Source organism: Harmonia axyridis, chromosome 1 (genome assembly GCF_914767665.1).
Source record: "Harmonia axyridis chromosome 1, icHarAxyr1.1, whole genome shotgun sequence".
In the NCBI taxonomy this organism is placed as follows: domain Eukaryota; kingdom Metazoa; phylum Arthropoda; class Insecta; order Coleoptera; family Coccinellidae; genus Harmonia; species Harmonia axyridis.
Genome location: NC_059501.1, coordinates 74,159,207 through 74,183,976, shown reverse-complemented (window position 1 = coordinate 74,183,976; position 24,770 = coordinate 74,159,207). Strand labels below are relative to the sequence as shown.

The 24,770-nt window shown below is 36.2% G+C and overlaps 1 protein-coding gene across 4 annotated transcripts in view; it reads left to right on the top strand.

The window, feature by feature from the left end:
* LOC123671281 (diacylglycerol kinase 1) overlaps nucleotides 1-24,770 on the top strand; it is a 176,008-nt gene that overhangs the window by 137,710 nt on the left and 13,528 nt on the right. For all 4 annotated transcript variants that reach the window (XM_045605027.1, XM_045605025.1, XM_045605026.1 and 1 more), the window contains 4 exons: nucleotides 10,853-11,090; nucleotides 12,141-12,340; nucleotides 13,331-13,480; nucleotides 15,921-16,200. In XM_045605027.1, coding sequence (XP_045460983.1) covers nucleotides 10,853-11,090; nucleotides 12,141-12,340; nucleotides 13,331-13,480; nucleotides 15,921-16,200 — 868 coding nt within the window. The remainder of the gene's footprint in view (nucleotides 1-10,852; nucleotides 11,091-12,140; nucleotides 12,341-13,330; nucleotides 13,481-15,920; nucleotides 16,201-24,770) is intronic.

The following is a 24,770-nucleotide window of genomic DNA, read 5'->3' as shown; positions in this document are numbered from 1 at the left end:
CGAAGAAAGTTTGGGGTTTCGCGTTTTCGTGAAGATTATTAAAACACTGATGGACGACAGACGAGAACGTTATTGTAGTACAGCACTTGGAAACATTATTGAACACTCTACTAACTCAACTGGTCACCTCGTAACTTACTTTACTGAACTCCTTTCATTCCCAGTTTTATACCTGGGTTACAAACATAAAATCATATTGCACACCGTGAATTTCTTCTTCTTTTTCTTATTCTCTAAATTGTCGCAATGGAATCATGGTGCCTGCACACTTATTAAGGTAAGGAAAATATATTCTCTATTGTATCTTTCTGGAAAACGTATGAATGAGAAAGTTGTAGCACACAAGTACCACGAAAGACTTTTGTTACACTAATTTAGGTAAATTTATATTAAGTATTGTGAGGACAATTTCGGCTAGACACAGACATTATGTTTAATCGCTTTTTGTCGCAACAAAAATATAAAAAATGGAGCTTTATACTTCAACGAAATTAAGGTATGATTTCATACACTTTCACTACCTGTTAGCCGAAGTAACCACAACCCATACTCTATAGTCACTGGTCTTCTTTACTTGTGATGTGGACATGCACGGAAAAACTTTAAGCTCTTCGAAAGTGATGAAGGTCTGGCCGTCGTGGGCTCTTGGGCTACATGTATCACTCTCGCAGGTGTCTTTTTTTATTTATTTATTCATTTGATCAGACGGCAAAGCCATTTTACATTGATGAAAAATTTTAACAAAAACAATCTTCATTATAATATATAAGAACATAGATAAACAAGCACATAAGTATCACAAGAACTCAATCATAAAGTCAAATTTCCAGAAATATACACTATCAAAAATGTTTTCACTAATTTTGTGCAATAGGCAAAAATCAGATCTGAGATGCCAGCGGGCTAGTAAGAGCTTGGGATTCGAAGTGCTTCTTCAGGGTGAATATAGATACTGAAAATATATCAGCCTGACATTTGTTAGCTAGGCGAAGAGCTCTAGATAATGGGCTGTGGACACTATAATTTGTTGGCGCAAAGCTAATGTGAAAAACCTCTCGAGATCTAAGGAGCGCTGGACTACAATTGAGATTTATTCTGCTCATTAAATAATTACAATCGATGAGGTTATTGATAAGTTTGAAAATAAGCATAATGCTAAAGTTATCTCTTCTCAAATCTAAAGATCGTAGTCCGATTATCTCTTGATTATAATTTTCGGATGACATTGACATCCCAGTTTATATGATACCCACTTCAGAAATTTTTTGACGAATGCAGTCCAATTTTCAAGAAAAAATTGTTTATTGGTACTTATTGAGTGGAGGTTACACTAGGTTGTCCATGGCGTGTTCCAGATTTCACAGCCCTGTTTCAATGACATATGGCAAACAGAACTGCCATCCTATTATTATTATTTGAACTGGGGACGTTGTGGCTTGATGGTAAGCCTTTCGAGAACTGCGAAAATGTAGATTTTTTGTTCTCTACCCTACTAATTCATGGAAACCCAAGGAGGTCATCAATGGCGTTGATAAAACTGACAACCTTCTTAGGGGCCTTGGCCGTTACCTCACGGGTATCCAGGACTGTCATCCTAAGCGTAATATGTTCAGTTGAGCTGTTTAATAATATGAATCTTTCATCTACTGCTAAACGTGTGAAGAATGTTAAAACATACTATAAAATTCTATAGTTAGTACATTTCGTATATTACAGGCAGGTTATGGTCGACATAATCAAAATGCACGCCCGATCGAGAATATTGCTGCTGTAAGTGGGAGTGTTGAAGAAGATCCAAATTCATCTTTTCGTCGACGCGCATAATATTAGGCGCGCTCTCACGGCACACTATGGCGTATTTTTCATCCAGATTTGCATTTCCATCCCTATAAGGTTCGGTTGATACAATAACTGAAGCCAGCTGACCTTGGAACGCTTAGAATATATGCCAATTGGGTGATTGAACAACAACGTTTGGATGGCGATTTTTCAAATGCGACAAATCGCATTTTTGATTTCGTGACTATGTAAACAAGCAAAATTGTCTGATATGGTGCAATGAATATCCTCATATAACTGCCGAGAGACCACAAAACATAATTGTACGATGCGAAATTTAGTCTAGTTGAATGATTGACCTTTACTTCTTCGAAAATGAAGAAGGTGTCAATTAAACCTTCAGTTTGCATCGATATAGCTAAATGATTACCGTTTTTTTTTTTTGGCCGAAATGTATGGTATAAATTGAAAGATATGAGGTTCCAGCAAGATAAAAAGTCACACCTCATTCCCGTTTTGACTTAATGGCAAAAAAACTTCCAAAAATTCATAATTTATTGTTTCGGTGATGCGAATATGTCGATAAAATCATGGACATTGTCTGACCATCGTGTAATCACTGTTTCGATCGCTCAAGAGCTAAAGATTACACAAAAAACCTTTTAGAGCCATTTGCATAAGGCTGGTCTCAAGAAGAAGCTTAATGCTGAAAACCTCATGGGCTCAATTTCCATCTGTGAATTGTTGCTGAATATCAACAAAACCAACCCATTTTTGAAGCGGTTGTTGACTGGTGATAAAAAATGGATCACTCACGACAACGTCAAGCGAAAACGGTCGTGGTCTAAACGTGGTGAGACGGTGGAAACGGTTGCCAAAGCTAGGATTTACGGCCAGGAAGTTTCTGCTGTGTATTTTGTGGGATTGGCAGGGAATTATCTACTATGAACTGCTTCCCTACGCACAACTGTTAACTCGGAACTGCATTGTGAACAATTTGACCTTCTGAAGGAAGCAATCGCCCAGAAGCGGCCAGCTTTGGTCAATATGAGAAGAATTGTGTTCCAGCAGAACAACTCCACAGCACATACATCGATGGTGACTCGCTAGAAATCCAGGAAACAGATCGGAGTTCCATATTCATTCACCTTATAGTCCGGACCTGGCACCAAGTGATTGCCATCTGTTTCTGTCCATAGCGAACAATTTTTCTGGTGAAAAATTCGCTTCAGCAGAGGCTTGTGAAGAACGACTGTCTCAAATTTTTGCCAATAGGGACGAAGGCTTCTATGAGTGACGCACAATGATATTACCTTCAAAATGGCAATAAGTTATCGAACAAAACGGCGCATATTCAATCTGTTGGGTATTTTCTCAACTTTATGTTACGATAAAAAAACGCTATTTGTTAACGAATAATATATTCACTTCTGATGGTTACATATATATGCTTATGCTAGTGGACTGTATAATGGACTAAATAACTTGCGTTCCGGCATAGACTCGCAAGGTTTCAAGTGGTTTCAAGTGGGGTTGGTTGCACACGGCCCTACAGTTTCTAGAAAAATCTATGAAACTCATAGGCGGAGTATGATAAGGGTTCAAACTGATTATATTAATTCTAAACACAACCGTTCAGTACTATGATAATCAAAGCCTTGTTTTTCATGCATAAATAATGATTTTCTTGTAACTACACCTTATACAAACCAATTCACGATTTTCTGACTGAATTTCGAGTGATATTCCTTTCGATACCTTCTTACACATTGGGTTTATGTCTCCTCTTGCCAAGGGCTTCTCACGCCCGACTTCTCGAAAACATCCCCAGAAGTATCATTTTCCGTGACAGTTCCGTCAGGTGGGCGGAGAGAATAACGAGTGCAGAAATGAAGCCGGAAGCTTTTCCGTGAAAGCAGAAGTGAATAGAAACAGCTGACGGTTCTGTTGAATGAGCAAATAAAAGAGTCCTAAAAATATACGAATACGTATTCGGGAAATCGATTACTCAGCAGGGGAAAATATGATACGTGCAGTTCAGTGTTTCATCGGCTCAGTTACACAATTCGGGAAATGGGGCTATTGTTATGGGGTGAAATTGTCGGATATTACCCAATATTCGTAAGGTAGTAAATAAAATCCATAAAAATGTCTTGAATTTTATATGACGGTGTTTCGTTCGAATATAAATCGGGTGGATATTAGAAATTCCATGATTTTTGAATTGACTATTTCATTCCTTCTATTTTTAGTGATAAACTGTCTATAGCGACGATCGTTTCACAGCGATAAAATTTTGATATTTCTGAAATTCAAGATAGCTTGACAAATTGATAGAAGTCAAATAGTTCACTATATAGTTGCATAATAAACATAATTCTTGTTCATTTACGAACAACCAAGACTGGGTGATTCTCGGAAATATTTTATCGAAAATTTCAGTATGAGCATAGTATAAGGAAAAGATAGTAAGCCAACCGCCGTTTGACGGCAAGGAAATAGTCACCAGGGGTCGCTACTGTATTTGGATTTGGTGACTACCCAAAGTGGAGAAGTAACTCGATAATAGATGGCGCTGAATCATGAGCTATAGATGGCGCAGAAATAATACGATAATTCATTCAGTGGCGTGGTTGAAAAGGGTTCGCATGACATTGCCAACAATTTTTATGTTATTATTAAGTTACCCCTACATTTGAATATTCGAATATTCATTGAATATTTATTCAAAATATAGAAATCTTCTGACCACTCTATTTCAAATATTTTAGTTCTTCAAAATAACACAAATTTTTTCAGAGGGCTTCACTTTACGGACCAATTTTTGACAGTAAAATTCGAGTTAAACGTGAGTACAACTAGATATCGCTCAACATCAACAGAATCGAAAAAAGCACTACACTGGCTTACTATCCTTTCGTTATGCTATGGTATGAGATTGCAAAACTGGTTCCTCTTTATACAATAACGTCTGGGTGGAATCAGATTTCTAAGATCCTTCTAAATCTACTACTCAGATAGAGAAACAGCTCCAGAAAAATTTTCAGAAATATGAGGAGCCTACTAGGAGACGTGGTATAGTCATTTTGGTTTTTCACCAACTGCCATATTATGATCATTTCCTTAGTAACGTTCTAGGACGTTGCCGAAAAAAAAACAAATAAAACTCAAGCTCAGTGAAATGCCATTAAATTTTTCAAATTGCAGCACTTTGGTTTATATTTATAGAAATCAAAAATATTATTCGTTAAATAAATAGTTATAATATCACAAGAGCATAGACAATATTCGATTATGCATCGATTCACGAAACGTAGTTCGCGAAACATCACAACAGCACAGCTCGAGTGATTTTCAAAATTCTGATGTGAAGGGAAATTTTTCGAGGATTCAAACGATTCATAATTTTTTGTTAACCCGGACCTGGATTTTCAAGGCGGTTATTGCATGATACGTTTGGGCTCTCAATCAGGAACATATTCGCCAAATATGAAGAAAATTCACCAGGTGGTTCGTTTGATATGGCCTCAGAAAGAAACGGGCAAAAATCATAAAACACCCTGTATCTCGGCTACTAAGACAGTAAGACCCAATAAATGGGGTATCTCCAGAACCGCCTTGGTGCCACCTATGCACCTGTGAAGTATTTTTGTTTCCCAATGAAACACCCTGTTTAACGAATAATTTCAGTAAGTATAACCTAAGCACTCCATTTTGATGATTCAATGCAATGACATTGCACTGAGCTTGACTTTTTTTTTTTGGCGAACGTCCAAGAATGTTACTATGGAAATGATCTCAATATGGCAGGAGGCGAATACTAAATTTCAACTTCGTCCAAAATTCTTATTTCATATCGACACTCAAAAATCAACTCCTTCAAATTTGGAATGACTATTTCAGCCGTTACTGACATTTTTTTGTCATTCTTCTCGAATAAATCAAAAATTAAATTGATGTTTTTTGAGCAATGAATTCATTTTCAATTATATTCCTGACTCTTGGTGATTTAGAATTTATATATATATGATTTTCAAACTAAGAGAATATAGTATTACACATAGCTGCACAGTGACGTACCCAGGGGGGTGAGGGGGATATATCTCCCCCAATGGGAATATATATCATAAGTGACAACCTTATATATCACGATATTAATATGAGTAAGGAAACTTCTTTGGAAAACTTCTTCAAAAGAAGACGAATCTTTATGTTTTTGCATTTGAATACAACAGCTGACACTTCGACAGGTGAACATCAATCTCAAGAAGTGTAAATTTGGACATCGGAAACGAATAACCAATATTTTTATGGCTTATGGATGGGTACGCTACTGTAGCTGCATCAAAATTTGAAATGAAAAAGTAATGCTTGATTACCGCTTTCAGTGCAAGTTTCCATTCGCTACACCCCCACTTTTTGAAACATTTGTTTTGAAGCAAATGTAATCCAGCAAAAAAAGCTCTGTTTCTTTCTCGTTATGATCTGATTGATTACACCTTGTTCAATCCATTCGTCCATTATCTGTATGTCAAAACAGAAAGGCTAATGCGTAAAGTTGATCGAACATTCAACAGCGACGTTTTTTGAAATGTAAGAAATCTGAAAAAGCTACTGTATGATTGTTATTCACATTATGGAATAGTGCAGATCAGAATAATTCATATTCAATATCAATTGGAACTTTTTACTTCGTGCAAAATATATCAGGCATTGATTTTCCATTATTTGATATCTCTAGATTTCAAGAAACATTGCAAATTTTTCACTATGATTCATTGATTTCTCGTAAAATATCTAAAATCATCAAAAAAAGATGCTAACGAAAAGAAAGCAGTTCTTCTTGAATAAATCATATATTAAATTGAACTATGAATTCATTGTCGATTATATTCCTGATTCTTGGTGATTTAGCATTCATAGATCGGAATCTCAAACTAAAAGAATGAAGTATTATACATAGCTGCATCAAAAACTGAAGTGAAAGAGTACAGCTTTCAGTGCAAGTTTTCCATTCGCTCACCCCACTTTTTGAAACATTTGTTTTGAAGCAAATGTAATCCAGCAAAAAAAGCTCTGTTTCTTTCTCGTTATGATCCGATGGATTACACCTTGTTCAATCCATTCGTCCATTATCTGTATGTCAAAACAGAAAGGCCAAATGCGTGGGGTTTATCGAACATTCAACAGCGTCGTTTTTTCCTCGTTCTATTTTTCGATAAATTACAATGCAGAATGTATACCCCGTTCCGAATCCATACGGGATATAGAAATGCGTCAATCCTTCATGAATTATTCAAATTGGTCAGCTAGGCAGCAATACCTCCATCAGGGCTGCCACTCCAACATCTAGCCGTCCTGATCTGCTTTAGTCTTTTTAATGCGAGTGTAGTATTAACATATATCAGTCACGTCAGAATCGGAGTGGTATGTGATGTTTTTTTTTTATTTGGCTCAGTTCCTCAGTATCCTGCAATTTTGCTATGGATTTAGTGTTCAATTCGATGCTGTATATGGAATTTTATTGTTTTTATCGATTTTGGTTTATTGTTTCATATAAGGACCATCTTTATCGTCTGCAGGATTAATTTCAACTTGAAAGTTTGCGTTGTGATTAATTTGGGACAATAATCGATGTTGTTTCTTTTTTCAAGTATTTTATTCACAAGGTCTTTAGCTGGTGGAAATACATTTCGTTGATATCAAATATAATCCTGATTTTCACTGTTTTATTATGAAAATAACAATTCTTTCGCTCTACAGTAGCTACATCATATTTTTTTCATTTTGAATGACTGTTATTCGAAATAAAAGAAATCTGAAAGAACTATTATGTAGCCAAATAATTGTTGAAATAATTTCGCTGTACAATAGACTCTTAAGATTTCTTGATTTCGCTGAGGTTAAAATGAGGACCTGTTATTATTATTATTATTTTAATTTTGAATAACAGTTACTCACTCAAAATGAAAGAAAGATGATATCATAACAATTGTTTCGCTAAACAGTTGCAGCGAAACAATTGTTATTTTCATATTAAAATAGTGGAGATTAGGATAACTCTATTGAATATCAATTGAAATTTTTCACTACGTGAAAATTATATCGGTCATTGATTCATCATTGCAAATTTTCACTTTAATTCACCTATTATTTCCTCATAGAATATTAAAAATCTTTATTAGTTTCTTAATATCCGACAATTTTGATAAATGGATTAAGTGTTCATTTCGATGGTGTATATGGAATTTTATTGTTTGTATCGATTTCGGTTTATTGTTTCATATAAGAACCAACTTCATCGTTTGCAGGACTAATTAAAACTTGAAAGTTGGCGTTGAGATTAATTTGGGACAATAATCGATGTTAATTCTTTTTTCAAGTATTTGAAGAACAAGGTCTTCACTTGGAGAAAATACATTCAATTGATATCAAATATAATTCTGATTTCCACTTTCTTATTATGAAAATAACAATTGTTTCGCTCTACAGTAGCTTCATCAGATTTCTTTTATTTTGAGTAGATAACTGTTATTCAAAATATAACAAATCTGAAACAGCTGCGTGTGTGTAGCCAAATAACTGTTGAAATGATTTCTCTGCACATAGACACTTAAGATTTCTTACATTTTGGATAAGTTACTCAAAATGAAAGAAATCTGACGAAGCTCAGTAGCTTCGCTACACAGTTGCAGCGAAACAATTGTCATTTTCTCAATAAAATAGTGGAGATTAGAAAAACTCATATTAACTATCAGTTGAAACTTTTTACTACGTGAAAAAGATATCGGTTATTGATTCACCGTTGCAAATTTTCACTTTGGTTTATTATTTCCTCGTAGAATATTACAAATCATTACTAGTTTCTTAATATCCGACTATTAATTTTGATATGGATTTTTAGTGTTCGTATCGCTGCTTTATATGGAATTTTGTTCTCTATATGAATTCTGGTATATTCTTCCATATAAGGACCTTTTTATCGTTCACAGCTTAATTTCATACTGAAAAATTTGACTGTTTTCGATGTGATTATAATGTCGATGTTGAAACTTCTGTCAAATGTGTTTAATTGACTTCGTCGTTACTTTGGTGAAAATCCATTTAATTGACATCAAATATTCTGAATTCGATGATTTCATTATGTAAATAACAATTGTTTCGCTGCACTGTATCTTTTTCAGATTTCTTACTGTCTTAACCTCCTCTATTTCATTATGTCAATAGGAATTGTTCAGAAACACAGAAGCTCTTTCATATTTCCTACATTTTCAATAACTGTTATTCGCATTCGAAATAATAGTTATTACAGTTATTTGCATAATGAAATAATAATGGAGATCAGAATAACTCTTATTGAATAGCCATTGAAACTTTTTACTGTGTGAGAAATATCTCAGGCATTGATGTGTCAAAGTTTCGAAAAACATTGTGAATTTTACCTTATGATTAATTATTTCCTGGTAGAATATCTCAAATCATTATCAGCTCCTCAATATCCTGGAAATTTGATAAATAGATTTAGTGTTCCTATCGATGTTACATATTGAATTTCACTGTTTGTATATTGTTTTATACATATAAGGATCTCTTTATCGTCCGCAGACTCAATTTCATACTTTAAAATTCTACTTCGATGTGACTAATATGGGACAATACTCCTTGTTGAAACTTCTGTCATTTTGGTTAATTGATATTCATTACAGGTTATGCTAATTCTCACTTTTTTATTATAAAGATAACAATTGTTTCTCTACGCAGTTTGTCTTTCAATGCTTGACTCAAACGCATTAATTGCGTTCAATAATGATCGCCTGTAATTGTTTCAGTCGGTTTTAACAACTCATAATACACTACGCCGAGCTGGTCCCACCAAATACTGAGCATGACCTTGGAACCGTGAGTATTCGGTTTGACCGTCGACGTAGAAGCATGACCGGGATAACCCCATGATTTTCTGCGCTTGGTATTATCGTAATGAACCCATTTTTCGTCTCCACAGTCACAACGCTATGCAGAAATCCCTTCCGTTTCTTCCTTGAAAGCAGCACTTCACAAGCAAACAAACGCCGTTCAACATTTTTCAACTCCTCTCGGCTTCAACTCGAAACGCAACGAATTTCCTCATTTCTGAATCATTCCCATGAATTTCAGGCATTTTGAAATGACTTGTTGCGTCACTCCCAATGATCCTGCCAATTTTTGTTGCGTTTGACACGAGTCTTGATCAAGTGATGCCTATAATTCTACATCTTCGAAAAACCTTCTCTCTTCCACCGCCATGCTGGTCTTCGACGTCAAAATCAACGTTCTTGAAGCGTTGAAATCACTCTCGACTCGTTCTTTCACTAAAAGCGGCCTCACCATAAGTAGATTTCTTTATATTGAAGCAGAAAATCAAAACCTCCAGCAAATGACGTGAATTCGGCTTGTAAGCTGACATGTTTAATCAAGAATAACTTTATGATGCAGACACAAATCGACAAATATTTCGATGGCGTTATGTTAACAAATACCTAAGCTTATTGTATGACATCTACGATCTATTTATTCCGACTACCACTTATCGCTACAGCCATCTATTTGCAAAACGACGAAAGCAAAGTTGTACACCTAATAATAAAAGTTTTCATTTTATCTGAATATCCAGGTAAAATGTGAATCCTTATTGAATGTAAGTTGAATTCTTGTTATCCTTGAGGTGATTTCGATCATTTCATGATGCTTTTTGCGTATATCATGCAAAATCTTTCGTTTTCAATGCAAGTAGATGATCATATAAAGGCAATATTTCATTACAATCTTAGAAAATAGTATATTGTGCAACAAGTGGGGAAAGTCCAACTTTTCTCGCGAGTGTGGAAGTTTGTGGTACGAGCCTGTAAGGCGAGTGCCGCAAACACACGAGCGAGAAAAGGACTTTCTCCACATGTTGCACACTATTCTTTTCCTACAACTGCACAAATTTCAATAATTCAAGTTATGGACTTGATTCAAATCAAAATGACCTTCGTTGACAGTATGTGCTAATTTATTTCACATCTAGGTTTCTATTCGAATTTCTCTTTTGCAGATCCTCCAGGACATGATGATAGAGATCGATTACGATGCGGATGGCACAGTATCCCTCGAAGAGTGGAAACGTGGTGGTTTAACCACAATCCCGCTGCTTGTCCTTCTGGGCTTAGATCAGAATGTGAAAGAGGACGGCAATCACTTATGGAGACTCAAGCATTTCAGTAGACCGGCTTATTGTAATTTATGTTTGAACATGTTGGTCGGCCTTGGAAAGAAGGGGTTATGTTGTACTTGTAAGTATGTAAATGATTTTTGAGATTTACTAGTAAGAGATCATTGATGTTTATTATGGGTCAGATTCTGGTCATATTTTTTTTATAATGAAATCAATTTCACGGCATTCAGATGAATTTTCAATTATGAAAAAAGTGCCTCCTCGAGCGGGACTCGAACCCGTAACCTCCGAATAACTAGTTCGACGCTCAATCTACTAAGTGATCCAGAAAGCTGAAGATTATCCGCAATGAGGAACCACTAATCCCAGAATCGAGGTTAATATGCCTTACGAACTATATATATTATTCGCAAGGGTTGAGGAATGTTGAAATTTGGAAAGAACATATTACCATCAGTGAAATAAATAAATGAAAATAAATAAACAACGAAACTGCTGAAAATCAAGTATCTTGATATAATTCAAGTACTAGATCTAAAATACTTGACTTGACATTGAAAAACTACTACTTGATTTGTAGTTACTTCAGCTTTCAAGGAAAGTACCGAATCCATAGGGAACTTCAGTTATTGCATATATTAAGACTTTATTCAAAAAACTCTTTGCGTTAACTTTTTCAGACCTATATCATTTGAACAATGAACCTAGTCAATGATAGGTCTGAAATAGTTATTTCCAAAAGTTTTTTGGAATAAAGTCATTTATTAATTAATTAATTAATTAATTAATTTCATTATTATTCTGCATTTAAACAAATTCATTTTGAATTTTCCCTGCGATTTTTTTCAATTCCTCTGAAGTTTTATATTATTATAAAACTTCGTGAATCACCTTGTATACCATGCACATTCCAAAATAACCTTGCCAACTGATGGTTGAGGTTTTGGTCACTTTGGATAGCTATGACAGCTTCTGGGGTTTACTAATGAATACATGTTTTATCTACTATCACATATCGATGCAAAAAAATCCTGTGCGTTCATAACCATTTTGTTGACGTTTTTGAATCGTCATAAGTGAGTCAAATACGACCTAGGCGTTCGGTGAACGAGCGCTCGAAAATGAAGTTATAACAAGAACCAGCTAATCTATATTCCTTCTGTTTCAGTTTGTAAATTCACGGTGCATGAAAGATGCGTCCACAGAGCACCAGCCAGCTGTATAGCGACGTATGTAAAAAGTAAAAAGTCTTCACAAACCCTGAACCATTTCTGGGTGGAAGGCAACTGTCACGGAAAATGTGCTAGATGTCGGAAACCTGTCAAGGGGGGCATAACGGGTCTTCATTGCAGGTGGTGCCAAAATACTGTGAGTACATGTCAGATCCCTGTGTGCTGGACCAATATTATAACGGGTGTTTTTTTTCGAGGTATATAACTTTAAGTTGGAATTACTGTTCGAGATGGCGACCGATTCAATAGCTGTCAAGTGATTTATTCTCAGTTTGGTTTGGCAATTTATTATGAATAGACTCACGCCTGAACAATGCTTGCAAATAGTGCAATTCCATTTCGAAAATAATGGTTCTGTGCGGAATAAGTATCGCGCACTACGTCCATTAGCGATGAAGCGCACTTCTGGTTGAATGGCTACGTCAACAAACAAAACTGCCACATTTGGAGTGAAGCTAATCCTCAAGTGTATGTCGAAACACCGTTACATCCAGAAAAACTGAATGTTTGGTGCGCTTTATAGGCTGGTGGAATCATTGGTCCGAACTTCTTCAAAAAACGATGATGGCCAGAACGTTACAGTCAATGGTGATCGGTATAGAGCCATGATTACTAACTTATTCATTCCTGAATTGGACAAACATGATGTCCAGGAGCTGTGGTTCCAACAAGACGGCGCAACATGTCACACAGCTCGTGCCACAATCGATTTATTGAAAGACACGTTTGGTGACCGCCTAATTTCACGTTTTGGACCTGTGAATTGGCCTCCAAGATCTTGTGATTTAACACCGCTAGACTACTTTCTGTGGGGCTATGTAAAGTCATTGGTCTATGCGGATAAGCCACAAACTCTTTAGAAGACAACATTCGCCGTGTTATTGCCGATATACGGCCACAAATGTTGGAAAAAGTCATCGAAAATTGGACGTCCAGATTGGACTACATCCGAGCCAGCCGTGGCGGTCATATGCCAGAAATCATATTCAAAATGTAATGCCACAAGATTATCTTGCGGATAAATAAAATTCATGTCAATCGAATAAGCCATCATTGTTTTATTGCAATTTAAAGTTACATAGCTCTAAAAAAACACCCTTTATATTTCCGTTTTGTTTTTTTTCAGCTCCATAATAAATGTGTTTCCCAAGTCAAGGCTGAATGTGGATTGGGAGAGCATAATGTTCATATCCTTCCTCCAACGGCCATATGTCCGATAGTTTTAGACAGACAGAGATCTTTGCAGAAACGTGGTTCGAAATACGGACCTGACAATGTGAGTTTGCTTTAATTAATCCTTGCGAGAACTTGACGGATCATTTCTCATGATTATAACGCACTGGATTACGCGCATAGATTACGTACTGTACCTGTACATGTCACTACGTAATTCCCTTAGAATTCATTCATTACCATAATCTCCTTCAGGAGAATATGCATTAACTATATTGTTCCTCTTGCATCTCAAAGCCTTCGTTGTAGAAATATTCATCTTGGCCTTAATATAGACACTTGTTTTATTACTTCAATGCAGTGTGGTCTCGTGAGGATTCATCATTAGTTGGCAGATGATTTCTGGAAGTAACATGAAGTACGCATTTCTACATGGGAAGTTCAAAAAAATTCTTGTTGAGTGGTCGTTTTTCAAACATATCGCTCAATAATTTTCGATTTGTGAGTCGGTAATAGTTTCAATATCATATGTTTCGACCCACTGATGACGAATTCGTATTCGAATTCAATTCTCTCCGTTCGAAAATTGCTCCTTCTGACAAACAAAATGATGCATTTAGATCTGAAATGTGATATTTCAAGCTTCATATAAAATTCAACAGCTTCACCAGAACAAGAAAAAATCCACAAGAATATCGATAAAAAAACTTCAACAGATAATAGTTGCACTCAACACTTTTTTCCTATGAACATAGGTCTTGTTCGTTTTCGTTTAGAAGTTACAAGAATATGAAAAAAAATGTCGAAAATCCAGTTTGGTCCAACGAAAACATAACTCGATTTTTCGGCTTTGAAATGACAAGGTGGAAAATCACTCGGACCCGTCAATTTCTGATTCTAGGACGAACAACTGTACAACACAAAAATTATAAACTTCAAACAACAAGCCATGTAGATAAAATCTCAGTATTAGCAGAGGAAATGTAAACGGAGCATCATACATTTCAACGTATGATACAACAGCAAGATAAGAAACCTCAGGAAAAACTCTGACTCCTCGTATTGGTGCAGTGACTGGTTTGTGTATTTGTTTACAAAATAAGCTGAAATATTCATATTGAAGGGCTTCCACTTCATCCAAACAAAATCTTCTACATCCTCTATCTTCACCAACGGTGTATGACTTTATAATTGAATCTGAAAACGAAAAAGACGATAACCAGAAAAGTGTAATAAATGTAGCGAATGTAGCGACCATTCTGTAGAAAAATCTGCTTGGAAACCAACAAGAAATTTATAAAAGAGCCAAGTATTCACCAAGTGGTCAATAGTTTCTTCTACACCACACTCACTTAGTGGGCTTTCAATAGAATGCCATTTGAAGAGCATACTATTGCAACGACCATGACCATTCTCAAGTCGATTTGAAATACATCGAATTTTTCTAGGAAGATTGAAACCTGAAACTTTTTGTGAAGGATCAACGATTACACTTTTTTGAAGACATTACAAGAGCACCATTCCGAACAGCAAATTTCCTTGTCACTTTCATTAGATTGGAGGAAAGTATTAATCCATAAAGGGAGGTAAGATACAAATGGAAACAAGTTCGAGTTGAAATGAAAATTTTCCCGAGATTTCTTGACTGGAATCTGTCTTCGAATATGAGGCGGAAGTATATGTGATATCACTGGTAACCAATGGAAAGGTGTAGATATAATAGTTCCACTGATAATTCTCATAGAAACGTTAAGCTGTTCATCTATTTTATGAACATGAGCACTATTGAACCATACAGAACAACCGTATTCAGCAGCAGAAAAATCCAAGGCCAAAGCTGCCGTACGAAGAGTGCTGGCATGAGCATGAAGAACCAACTAATTTTTGAAGTATATTATTCCTCGACTTCAATTCCAAACGTAAAGTTCCCAAATAGACCTTGTATTCAAACATGAAAGTAAATTATTTCGAATTATTTTAACTTATAAACGACAGCGAATTGGACCTATGTTTATATAAGGAAAAAATTGTTCGAAATGAGCACCACCATCATCTGTTAAAGTTTGTCATAGAACTTATAGAACACTCAGTGTGTTATATGTGATTAATGAATCATCAGAAACATTTAGGAAGAAATAGTCCTGCAACATTCAATATCCAAATATATTTTCATAGGCTATACTTAAATCAGATTCGAATCACATAGATGAAGTGAAAAGTATAATTGTAATTGAAATATAGCGTTACCACGTTCTTTGGAAGCCTTGTAATTCAGAATATTTTCCTATTTTTCATCTTGAACACTTAAACCCAGGCGGAACATCAAGTTTTTCTCATCATAATTAGTGCATCCATAATGAACACACAAAATTACTTCACCTCCATCCTTCTAGTAATCACGAATGTTCCCTCATTAAAACCTCTAGTCCTACTGACCTAATGGTTAGTTCGCATGGAACTTCAACATACACACACTCGCGTACTTTGAAGCGGCGTAATATCTCAAACGAAGAGAGAACAATTATTTCTCACCTCATTTCCAGAACACCTACACGACAGCGAACAAGCAACCGGCCATTTCTTTCCAAATAACGCCAACCCCAAACACTGCCCCCCTTCTGGTTTTCATCAACCCCAAATCTGGAGGCAGGCAAGGTTTGCGCATAATGAGGAAGTTCCAATACATCCTCAACCCTAGACAGGTTCACAACCTGGCCACAGGTGGTCCCATGCAGGGGTTGAATATGTTCAAGGACGTGCCGAACTTCAAGGTCATATGTTGCGGTGGCGACGGCACTGTTGGTTGGGTACTGGAAACTATGGGTGAGTTTTTGAGGTTAGGAATGCTACTACTAGCATTAATATTCCTTTGGAAAAGCAGCATTCCATTGAACAAAGGAATGTTAATTTTTATTTGTTGTTCAAGGTTGTTATAGTATAGTAATCTTCTTGAAGAAACGAAATTTGTGGGTTTCGACTCATCGCTAGAAAAAACTGGACTTATCGTGTTTTTCTGAATTTCCTTCACCAATGAAAGGAAAATGAAGGTAGAAAATGAAGACTATCATTAATTTTAATTGGTTTAAAAAAAAGACTACATATATCTATCTATTATTAGTTGTGAATTTCCCTTTTCAATAATTTAGAAAGAAACGAAGATGAGTGCGGATCTTAGATCGTATTATATGCATATTTTCTGTATGTGTTTCATAAACATGTTTTAAGATATCACAAATGATCTTGAATATCGGCATAAAAACCTCTATTTTACCATTACCAGGTGTCGCAATTATAGTCTGTTTTTTTCTATAAAATTTGTAACACTCTGTAGAGTGTAACAGTAGCATTATCAAGTCAAAATTAAACTTACACTTCAGCCTCATCTTTTTTCAACATTTTCCTTTTTGATTCACTTCATTATCTTTCTTATTACCCGAGTAACACCATTTCATAGCATAACCTGATTTTATGGAGTATGAAGATCCAAATTTAACAACGAAAAAACGGAACAAAATAAAAAGGAACAAGTTAAACGATATTGTCAGTAACGAGTATGTACGCCTCTGGTACGAATAACTTATTGGCAATGATAGAACATACTCAAAATAAGAGACGTTGTCATTTCACTCCAGGTCTTCATAAATTTCAATCAGTCTCTACCATACGTTTTTCAAAGTATTCAAGTAACGTTCCTTGTATAATATTTTTCCAAGAATATCCCAGATATTCTCTTTGGGATTTAAATCTGGACTCTTAGCTGGCCATACCCTGGTAGCGGAATCAAGAATAACACATGTATAACGAAAAACATTATACAGTTTTATATTACAAGAACTGAACATGTCTTGGATGGTACACTAAAATCTTAACTCCGAAGGCCGGAAGCTCCACTCATCAGGAACAAACGAAAATTTTATCTTCCACTTGACAACGCTGAAGTCTACCAAATGGTACTACTTTTCTCTATAAACCGTCTAATACTTGACAGTGCTGAAGAACACTATTCATAAGGCGTACTATATTTTTGATCAGTGGATTGAGTCAATAGCTATAATCAATTGTAGTTTAGTTATATCAAAAGATCGATTAACAATTCGGAGATAATGAAGTGAATCAAAAAAGAAAATAATGCAGAGTGAAGGTTGAAGTGTAAAATTAATTCTAACTTGATAATGTAACTGTTAGACTCCACAGAGTTACAAATTGCTACACCCTATATTTATATTTCATGTTTGAGAGCAAATAAATTCTATTCTGTTCTTTATTCTTTAGAATAGAGGTTACTATGCCTATACTGTTTGCAAACCATCGTTAAGAATAATATAAGATGTCATTGCAAAAAAAGTCCAAATCGGACAAGTAGTTTTGACGAAAATGTATACTAAACTGTTGCCTACTCGGCTGTGCGTTAATTTCTCTGGGAAGTGTTTAACCAACGAGTGCACAAAAGTCTCATGAACCTGTCGTTGGTTCTAGCCTCAGAATAATAAGCTTAGATAGCTGGAGCATATGTCATTTTCAGTAAGCAAATTTTGTCCCCAACATGAACTATCAAATGTGACAAGAAGCGCGCGGAAACGAAAACATATCAGTGATACGATATTTCATTCAATTCGCGAGTTTCTTCACAAAGAACGCCCTTTTTATGTCCCATAGTGAATCAACGTTTCATACCAACTCAAAATTTATTGAGATGAATACCTAAATATATCAGAAATTCAGAAAACAAACTTCAAGCGCGCCAAACGACGTGAAACAACAGATGACATTAGAAGAGCAAAAGTTGCCCAAAATTGGATTCCAGTAGGTAGATCCAGAAAAAAATGAATATTCTGCTTATTATGAGTTCGACAATTAGAAGAAATAGCCGATTCCAAATATTCAAATTTGCATATTTAATCGGGAATCACTCAAATAAATAAATTTCATTCAATATAATATACATTGATAACGATATAGTAAAATTGTGGATTTGAAAATATATCACAATCCGACAACGTAATCTAACCATTGCGTACTCCCTCTATCTATGTTTATTACTCTATGGTTCTGCCTGAAACTTTCGCCAGAACCGATTGACACAAAATAAAATCCATAACGTTGAAAGTTACCTATAACGCCTCAGTCAGTCCGATCGTCGATATGAGTTCAAAGAAAGTTTGATTTCGGAACCATCCCGATTCGATTTGCAGTTGATGCCCCGGAAAGTTGGTGACCCTCTGTTATTCAATTAAACTCTAGAGTTTCGTTATAAATCCCTATCCGGTAGCTGTTGTCACCGGAATATGCCGGGCAATTTAACGAAGGGCCAAATTGCATCATCATTCGTTCATCCGTATGGAATTCGCAGATCCCATTAGTTCATTACTCAGCATCTCGCCCGTTCACAGGATGGGCTTCGTTCGTTCGAAACTAAACTCGGAGAAAGAGAAAAAACGTATTTGAAACGAAACAGATAAAAGTAGGTAAAAGAGGCCAATTTTTTTTTTGCAGGAAGCAATTTGCTAACAAGAGGAACAAACTTTATGAAACATTCGTTTGATTATCTTGTAGCTGGAAAAGTTTGTTTAGTGTTTCAACTCAGATCGTAAATTGGATGTTTATCTATTAGATAAGTAAAGATAGACTTTTGCATAGTGAAAATCCCATCAGACAATCTTAAGTTTAGTCCTGTGAGTTGGGATTCATCAAGTCAAGACAAATTACATACTTGAACTTGACTTGATTTGAGATACTAATTGTTTGACTTGATATCAAACTACTTGATATTACTTGAGCTAGATACCTACGAGTCACACGGCAAATATTTCTTCAAGCTCATGCGCGCTCAGATAAAATGATCATTCAAAGTTTCTCGAGCCTAAGTTGTGTCCTATCTCAAGGGATTATGGTGTTTCGTCCCGAGATCGCTGGTGGACTCATCAGTTGGGCTATCCAGCGATCTCTGCCAAGGCACACCCTCTCACACCATCGTGAAGAGGTAACTCTGCACAAATGAACGCACCGATGCATTACTAGAGAGTTACGAGATGCCAGTAACGCCACCTCTCGGGCATGTAGAGTCACTACAAAAGTAGAAATAGGTGAGTTTGACATCGATCACCTAAGTTTATTCAAGAAATCTCCGGTGAATCGAGCAAATAAAATGTCTTGGCATCATGAAATAGACAAATTCTTGACTGGACTACGTGCTGACAGTTCTTAATATATTTTGGAATGATGGAAGAGTGACGAAAATGTTTTCCAAACTTGGCTAAAACGGCCAAAGATTTTTTATCAACGCGAGCATCTTCAGATCCTATTGGAAGACAATTTTTCAGCGCTGCTCTTACTGTTACAAAAACACGCAATAGATAAGGCGAAAATTCCATAAAATGCCTCAAGTGACAGGCCAACTGAAAAGTCCCCAGTCTACCATAGTAAAACACATTTTTTTTGGCATAATTCGATTTTATTATTCAACATAGTTGCCTTCGAGGGCAATACAGCAATTATAGCAATCTTTCAACTTATATATATAGATACTGGATGGAAAATGGATTGGATTGTGCTTGAAGGTTTCTCAATATTGAGAAACAATTTTTTTTTTAATATTTTGTTATGTTTTATAGTGATTTTATTTGTGCTTCCATTTTGAAATAGTTGATATTTTTGGTTCTTGTATATAATGATTTCCATAAATAAAAGTGTTTTTTGCAAGGTTTCTTCTCATTTCATCATTTTTTTATTGATGTGCATACTACACAATAAAACTGCTAAAAATCAAGTAGCTTGATATACTTCAAGTACTTGATAAATAAATACTTGACTTGACATTGAAAAACTAATACTCGACTTGATTTCAAGTCAAACCGTGAATCTCTACGGTGTGAGCACAAACATAGGATCCATTGTTAAGTCGAAGACTTAAATGCAAAAATGTATTGATACTTGCTAATCTTGACTCGTGTCCCAATTTAGATATATCAGTTTGGGTAACAATTAATTTCGTATTTTTCGCTTCATTTCAATGCTGTATAAAATGTGTTACAAACATCATATTTGGGTCAAATATGTTCCGATTCGTTTCTATTGGTGAAACTCGGACAACACATTCACAGGCCTCAATTGAGGCCAAATTTGTATCCCCTGTTCCCAGACAGGAACATGTGTTAGTCATTTGGTGTCAGATTCGGACTATAGGGTGGATGCATAAAAACTTCCTGTCCGAGCCTTCGGAGCTTCAAAGATGAGCTGGATCTGACAATTCCACGTGTGAAGATTTGTATTCGTCATGATGTCAATGTAATTTAGTAACAATTTCTCCGATACTTCTGAAAATTTTTGAGAATCAAGCAGGCTATTCCCTGCTTTTTTATTCGTTTAGTTACCAGATTAAGTAATTCACCTCATCTTCACTGCGAGTTAGACCGCGGATACCTAGTTATGGTAACTAGGATCTCTTTTCCGCCCAGAATAATTGAAATATCGAGACATCACGATCGCGATCTGTTTCCTGAGGGAGATGCCGAACCCGTAGCCAACTCATCTCCTGCAGGAATTACGCGATCACACAAACGAGCAGCGTCCAATATAGACTAGGAATTATTCAGGTTCAAATTGAGCTAGTTCTTTCCGAGTCTCGAAAGGTTTTTTGCTTGTGGGTTTCGCAACCTTATTTCCCACTGTGGGTTTGTCGAATCGACCCAATGGAGTATTTTAGTTTATTTGTTCTGACCATTTCACTTAAATTTTTTCTTTGTATAACATTGTATTTGTTTATTCGAAATAAAGAAGCATTATCTATCTATCTATCTATCATGTTGTATGAGGTATAGAAGTTTGAAGTTGTACAACGTGTGACATATAGAGCTGAAAGGAAGAATATATTTCGTATTGTATAGTAACTTGGTTACTTTGAAGTATTTAACTTACAGATTTTTCATTATTTGTATTCTTTTGAAAAAAGTAAGTTGCATGAAAAACAAGACTTTACTTAGTGATCCAATTCAGGTCAAATATGTGCTGTTTTGTTCGATAGCTTGTTGCCATTTTGAAGGAGATATCATTTTGCCACTCTCATAGAAGCCCTCGTCCTTATTGGCAAAAAATTGAAGCAGTTGATTTTCACAAGCCTCTGTTGAAGCGAATTTGTCACCAGCAAAATTGGCCGCCATGGACAGGAACAGATGGTAATCACTCGATGTCAGGTCCGGAATATAAGGTGGATGCATAAGAACATCTTGCGAGGTGTGACTTAGCGTAGTCCTGATGGAACATAATTCCTATTGGTCGAAGCTGGCCACTTCTGGGCGATTGCTTCCTTCAGACAGTCCAATTGTCAATAGTACAGTCGGGACTCGTGAAATTCTGTGATTTCCTATTCTATTCCTGCTACAAAAATCTGCCCTTTATACTTTGTTCAGAACAAATTTCCTCTACGTTCTGAGATGGAGGGTAGATCTCTCCGTGGTAAATCATCCTCCTCGTCGGCGCTGGTCGATTCTCAACAATTAAAGTCGGCTTCTCTGAGCTCAGATCAGTTTGCTTTACTCATGAGAAAACTGAATGAGATATCTACTGATATTCCCATAATTAAAGCTAACTAACAAATCATTCAGTCAGATCTTTCTGAGTGTAAATCCATACTCGAGAAGCACTCGTCTGAAATACTTCGTCACAACTATACTTTGGCCACCCATTCTCAAACCATTGATCAGCATGGTTTGGATATTGCCACTTGCTCCTCCAGGATTGATCTCTTGACTGAGAGCCACAGGTCACTCAAAGACGTTGTAGATTCTTCTAATCAAAGGCTATCAAGATTTGAAAAGTCTAAGCTCTCCACTATTACCTGTCCTAATCCAAGCATGCAACCATCCGAACTGCTTGATCGTCTTCAGAGATCCCACAATGTTTTGATCCGTGGTGTACCCGAGACGAATTTCAATGAGGATTCCTCTGTTGTTTCGAGGATTCTTGATTGTGTAGCTCCTGATGCAAACTCGCACCGAATCTCAGTTGCAAGAATTGGCGCCCCTTCTACCGATCGTCCAAGGATTTTAAAAGTTTCATTCACTAACCCAATGATTGCTACTAAGATCCTGAGGAATAAAACAATGATTAAAAATAAACCTGACTGCCGAAATTGCAGCATCTCGGACGACATCTGGTACTTCTGTTATCACTAATATATCAGATACCAAACAGCTAAAAAACTAAATTAGCCTGCTGAATCCTGGCTTCACCCGTGATCCCGAGGTACGACAGCACATCTACAATTGGTCACGAATTCCTTCTCGCTCCAGTCTTCAACACCTTGGCATTCGAGTAAAAGTGTGTAATTTTATTGTGTTATTTTTTTTCTCCAGATAATCTTTTTTATTTTTCGCTTTTCAAGCACTTGTTACTTTGTTACCTTGTTCTCCTCTTAAAAAAAAATATTTTTTCTGTGAGTTTATAGACATTGCCTAAACTTTAATCGATGTTTAATAATAATAATAATGATAACATCAAGCTTCTTCTTGAGACAAGTGTTATGCAAAGGGTTCCGAACGCTTCTTTGTGTGAGCCTTAGCTTCTGGCAATCGAAATAGTGCTTTTGTGAAGGTCGGACTCGACAATGTCCATGATTTTATCGACATTTTCGACAATTGGCTTTCCAGTGCGTGGTGCATCTTTGAATTCGAAATTACCGAAACGAAATCGACGAAATCAAAGTTGCGCATGATTCGCCATAAACACTTTTTACATTTCAGTCGCCTGACTTGCATTTTTGCTTTTATCAAAAAAAACTGTAAAATATAGCTTATTTTCTCATTGCTGGTGTCCATCATTGACGCGCACTTAAACTAAATTGAGTCAACTAATCACAAAATTGTCGGGTAAGTTTTTGTAGTACGAAATCTCATTTTTGTAACGCCATCCAGTAGAACCGAATCAGACTTATACAACGCGAATTACAGATAACTGAAGCCATTCATTGGAAAAATAATAGATTTCTTTTTACTTCATCTAATAACACGAAATATAAACATAATTCATCTGAACTCAAAAGGAATATAAAACTACTATATAAATAATTTCGAATGAACTTTCAAAACCACCAACGAAAGATTTAAACCCACATAATTCGTTTTAGATAGCAGGCGCTGCTCGTTTACGTGCCCTCGTAATTTCTGCAGGAGATGAGTTGGCTACGGGTCTGGCATCTCCCGCAGGAGACAGAACGTGATCGTGATTCCTCGATATTTCAATTATTTCGGACGGAAAAGAGAGCAAACCAGCCTTCGCGATGCGGCCATCAGTCGGGGTGGGTTCCAGAAAGGAGCAAGAAAAGATCCGGCCTGCAATCTGCCTGGAATCGTTACGGGGAAATAACAAAGCAGCTTATTCACGGAAACGGAATCAGATAACGATCCTGTGGGAGGAAAACAACGAATCTGATTTCTTCTGTGTATACCTGGAATATCTCGGAATTTATCTGCAGTATTTCTCGTTTTTGATGCGTCCTGCGGGAACAGATGCCAGCGATCGATGGAGGAAAAGCTATTCGGCGGTTTCATTAGGGAATTTTCGTTTCGGTCTATGTTCTGTGCAACGTAGTCATTATATTATTTCGATGCGAAAGAAATCTCGTTTTTGTTTAGTTTAGAGTGGATCTTATATCCATCTGTCTGATTCAACTCGAAGCCGTACAATTCCTTCTAAGTGGTCTAGAGCAAGGTCTATAGATTTAGACAGGTAGCCTTGTAACTTTCAACCAATCAGCGTCAACCATTCGTGACGTCACTCGGTGTACTCATTCAAATAAATAACATTTGATCGCAATAAAATAGTGGCTTTTCACGGATTTTTTTATTAGTTTAATCGCGTACATCGTTTCTAGCCTATCCTATATAGTCTTCAATATCTTCAATCATAAAATAGCTACGATAAAATGTCTGTCAAAGATGGTCAATGGCGATACAGACACCCTATAGACCTTTACAGACACCGGATGACGCGTTACTCCACTTTTCAACCTAAGTTACGAGACCACCTGTGTAATCTATAGACTTTAGGTCTAGCCCTAGTTATTATTTCCGTCATTATTAAGTGTACAACTCTGCTTCCGTCGTTTCGCAATAGATGGCAGTGGTAGTCGAAATAAAAAGATCGTAAATGTCATACAATAAGGTTGGTATTTTTCAACATAACGCCATCGAAATATTAGTCGATTTGTGTATGCATCATAAAGTTATTCTCGATTAAACATGTCAGTTTACGAGCCAAATTCTCGTCATTTGCGGGAGGTTTCAATGTTCTGCTTTAATATGAACAAATCTGCGGCTGAGGCTCTTCGAATGCTCGCAAATACCTATTGTGAGGCCGTTATTAGTGAAAGAACGTACCGAGAGTGGTTTCAACGCTAG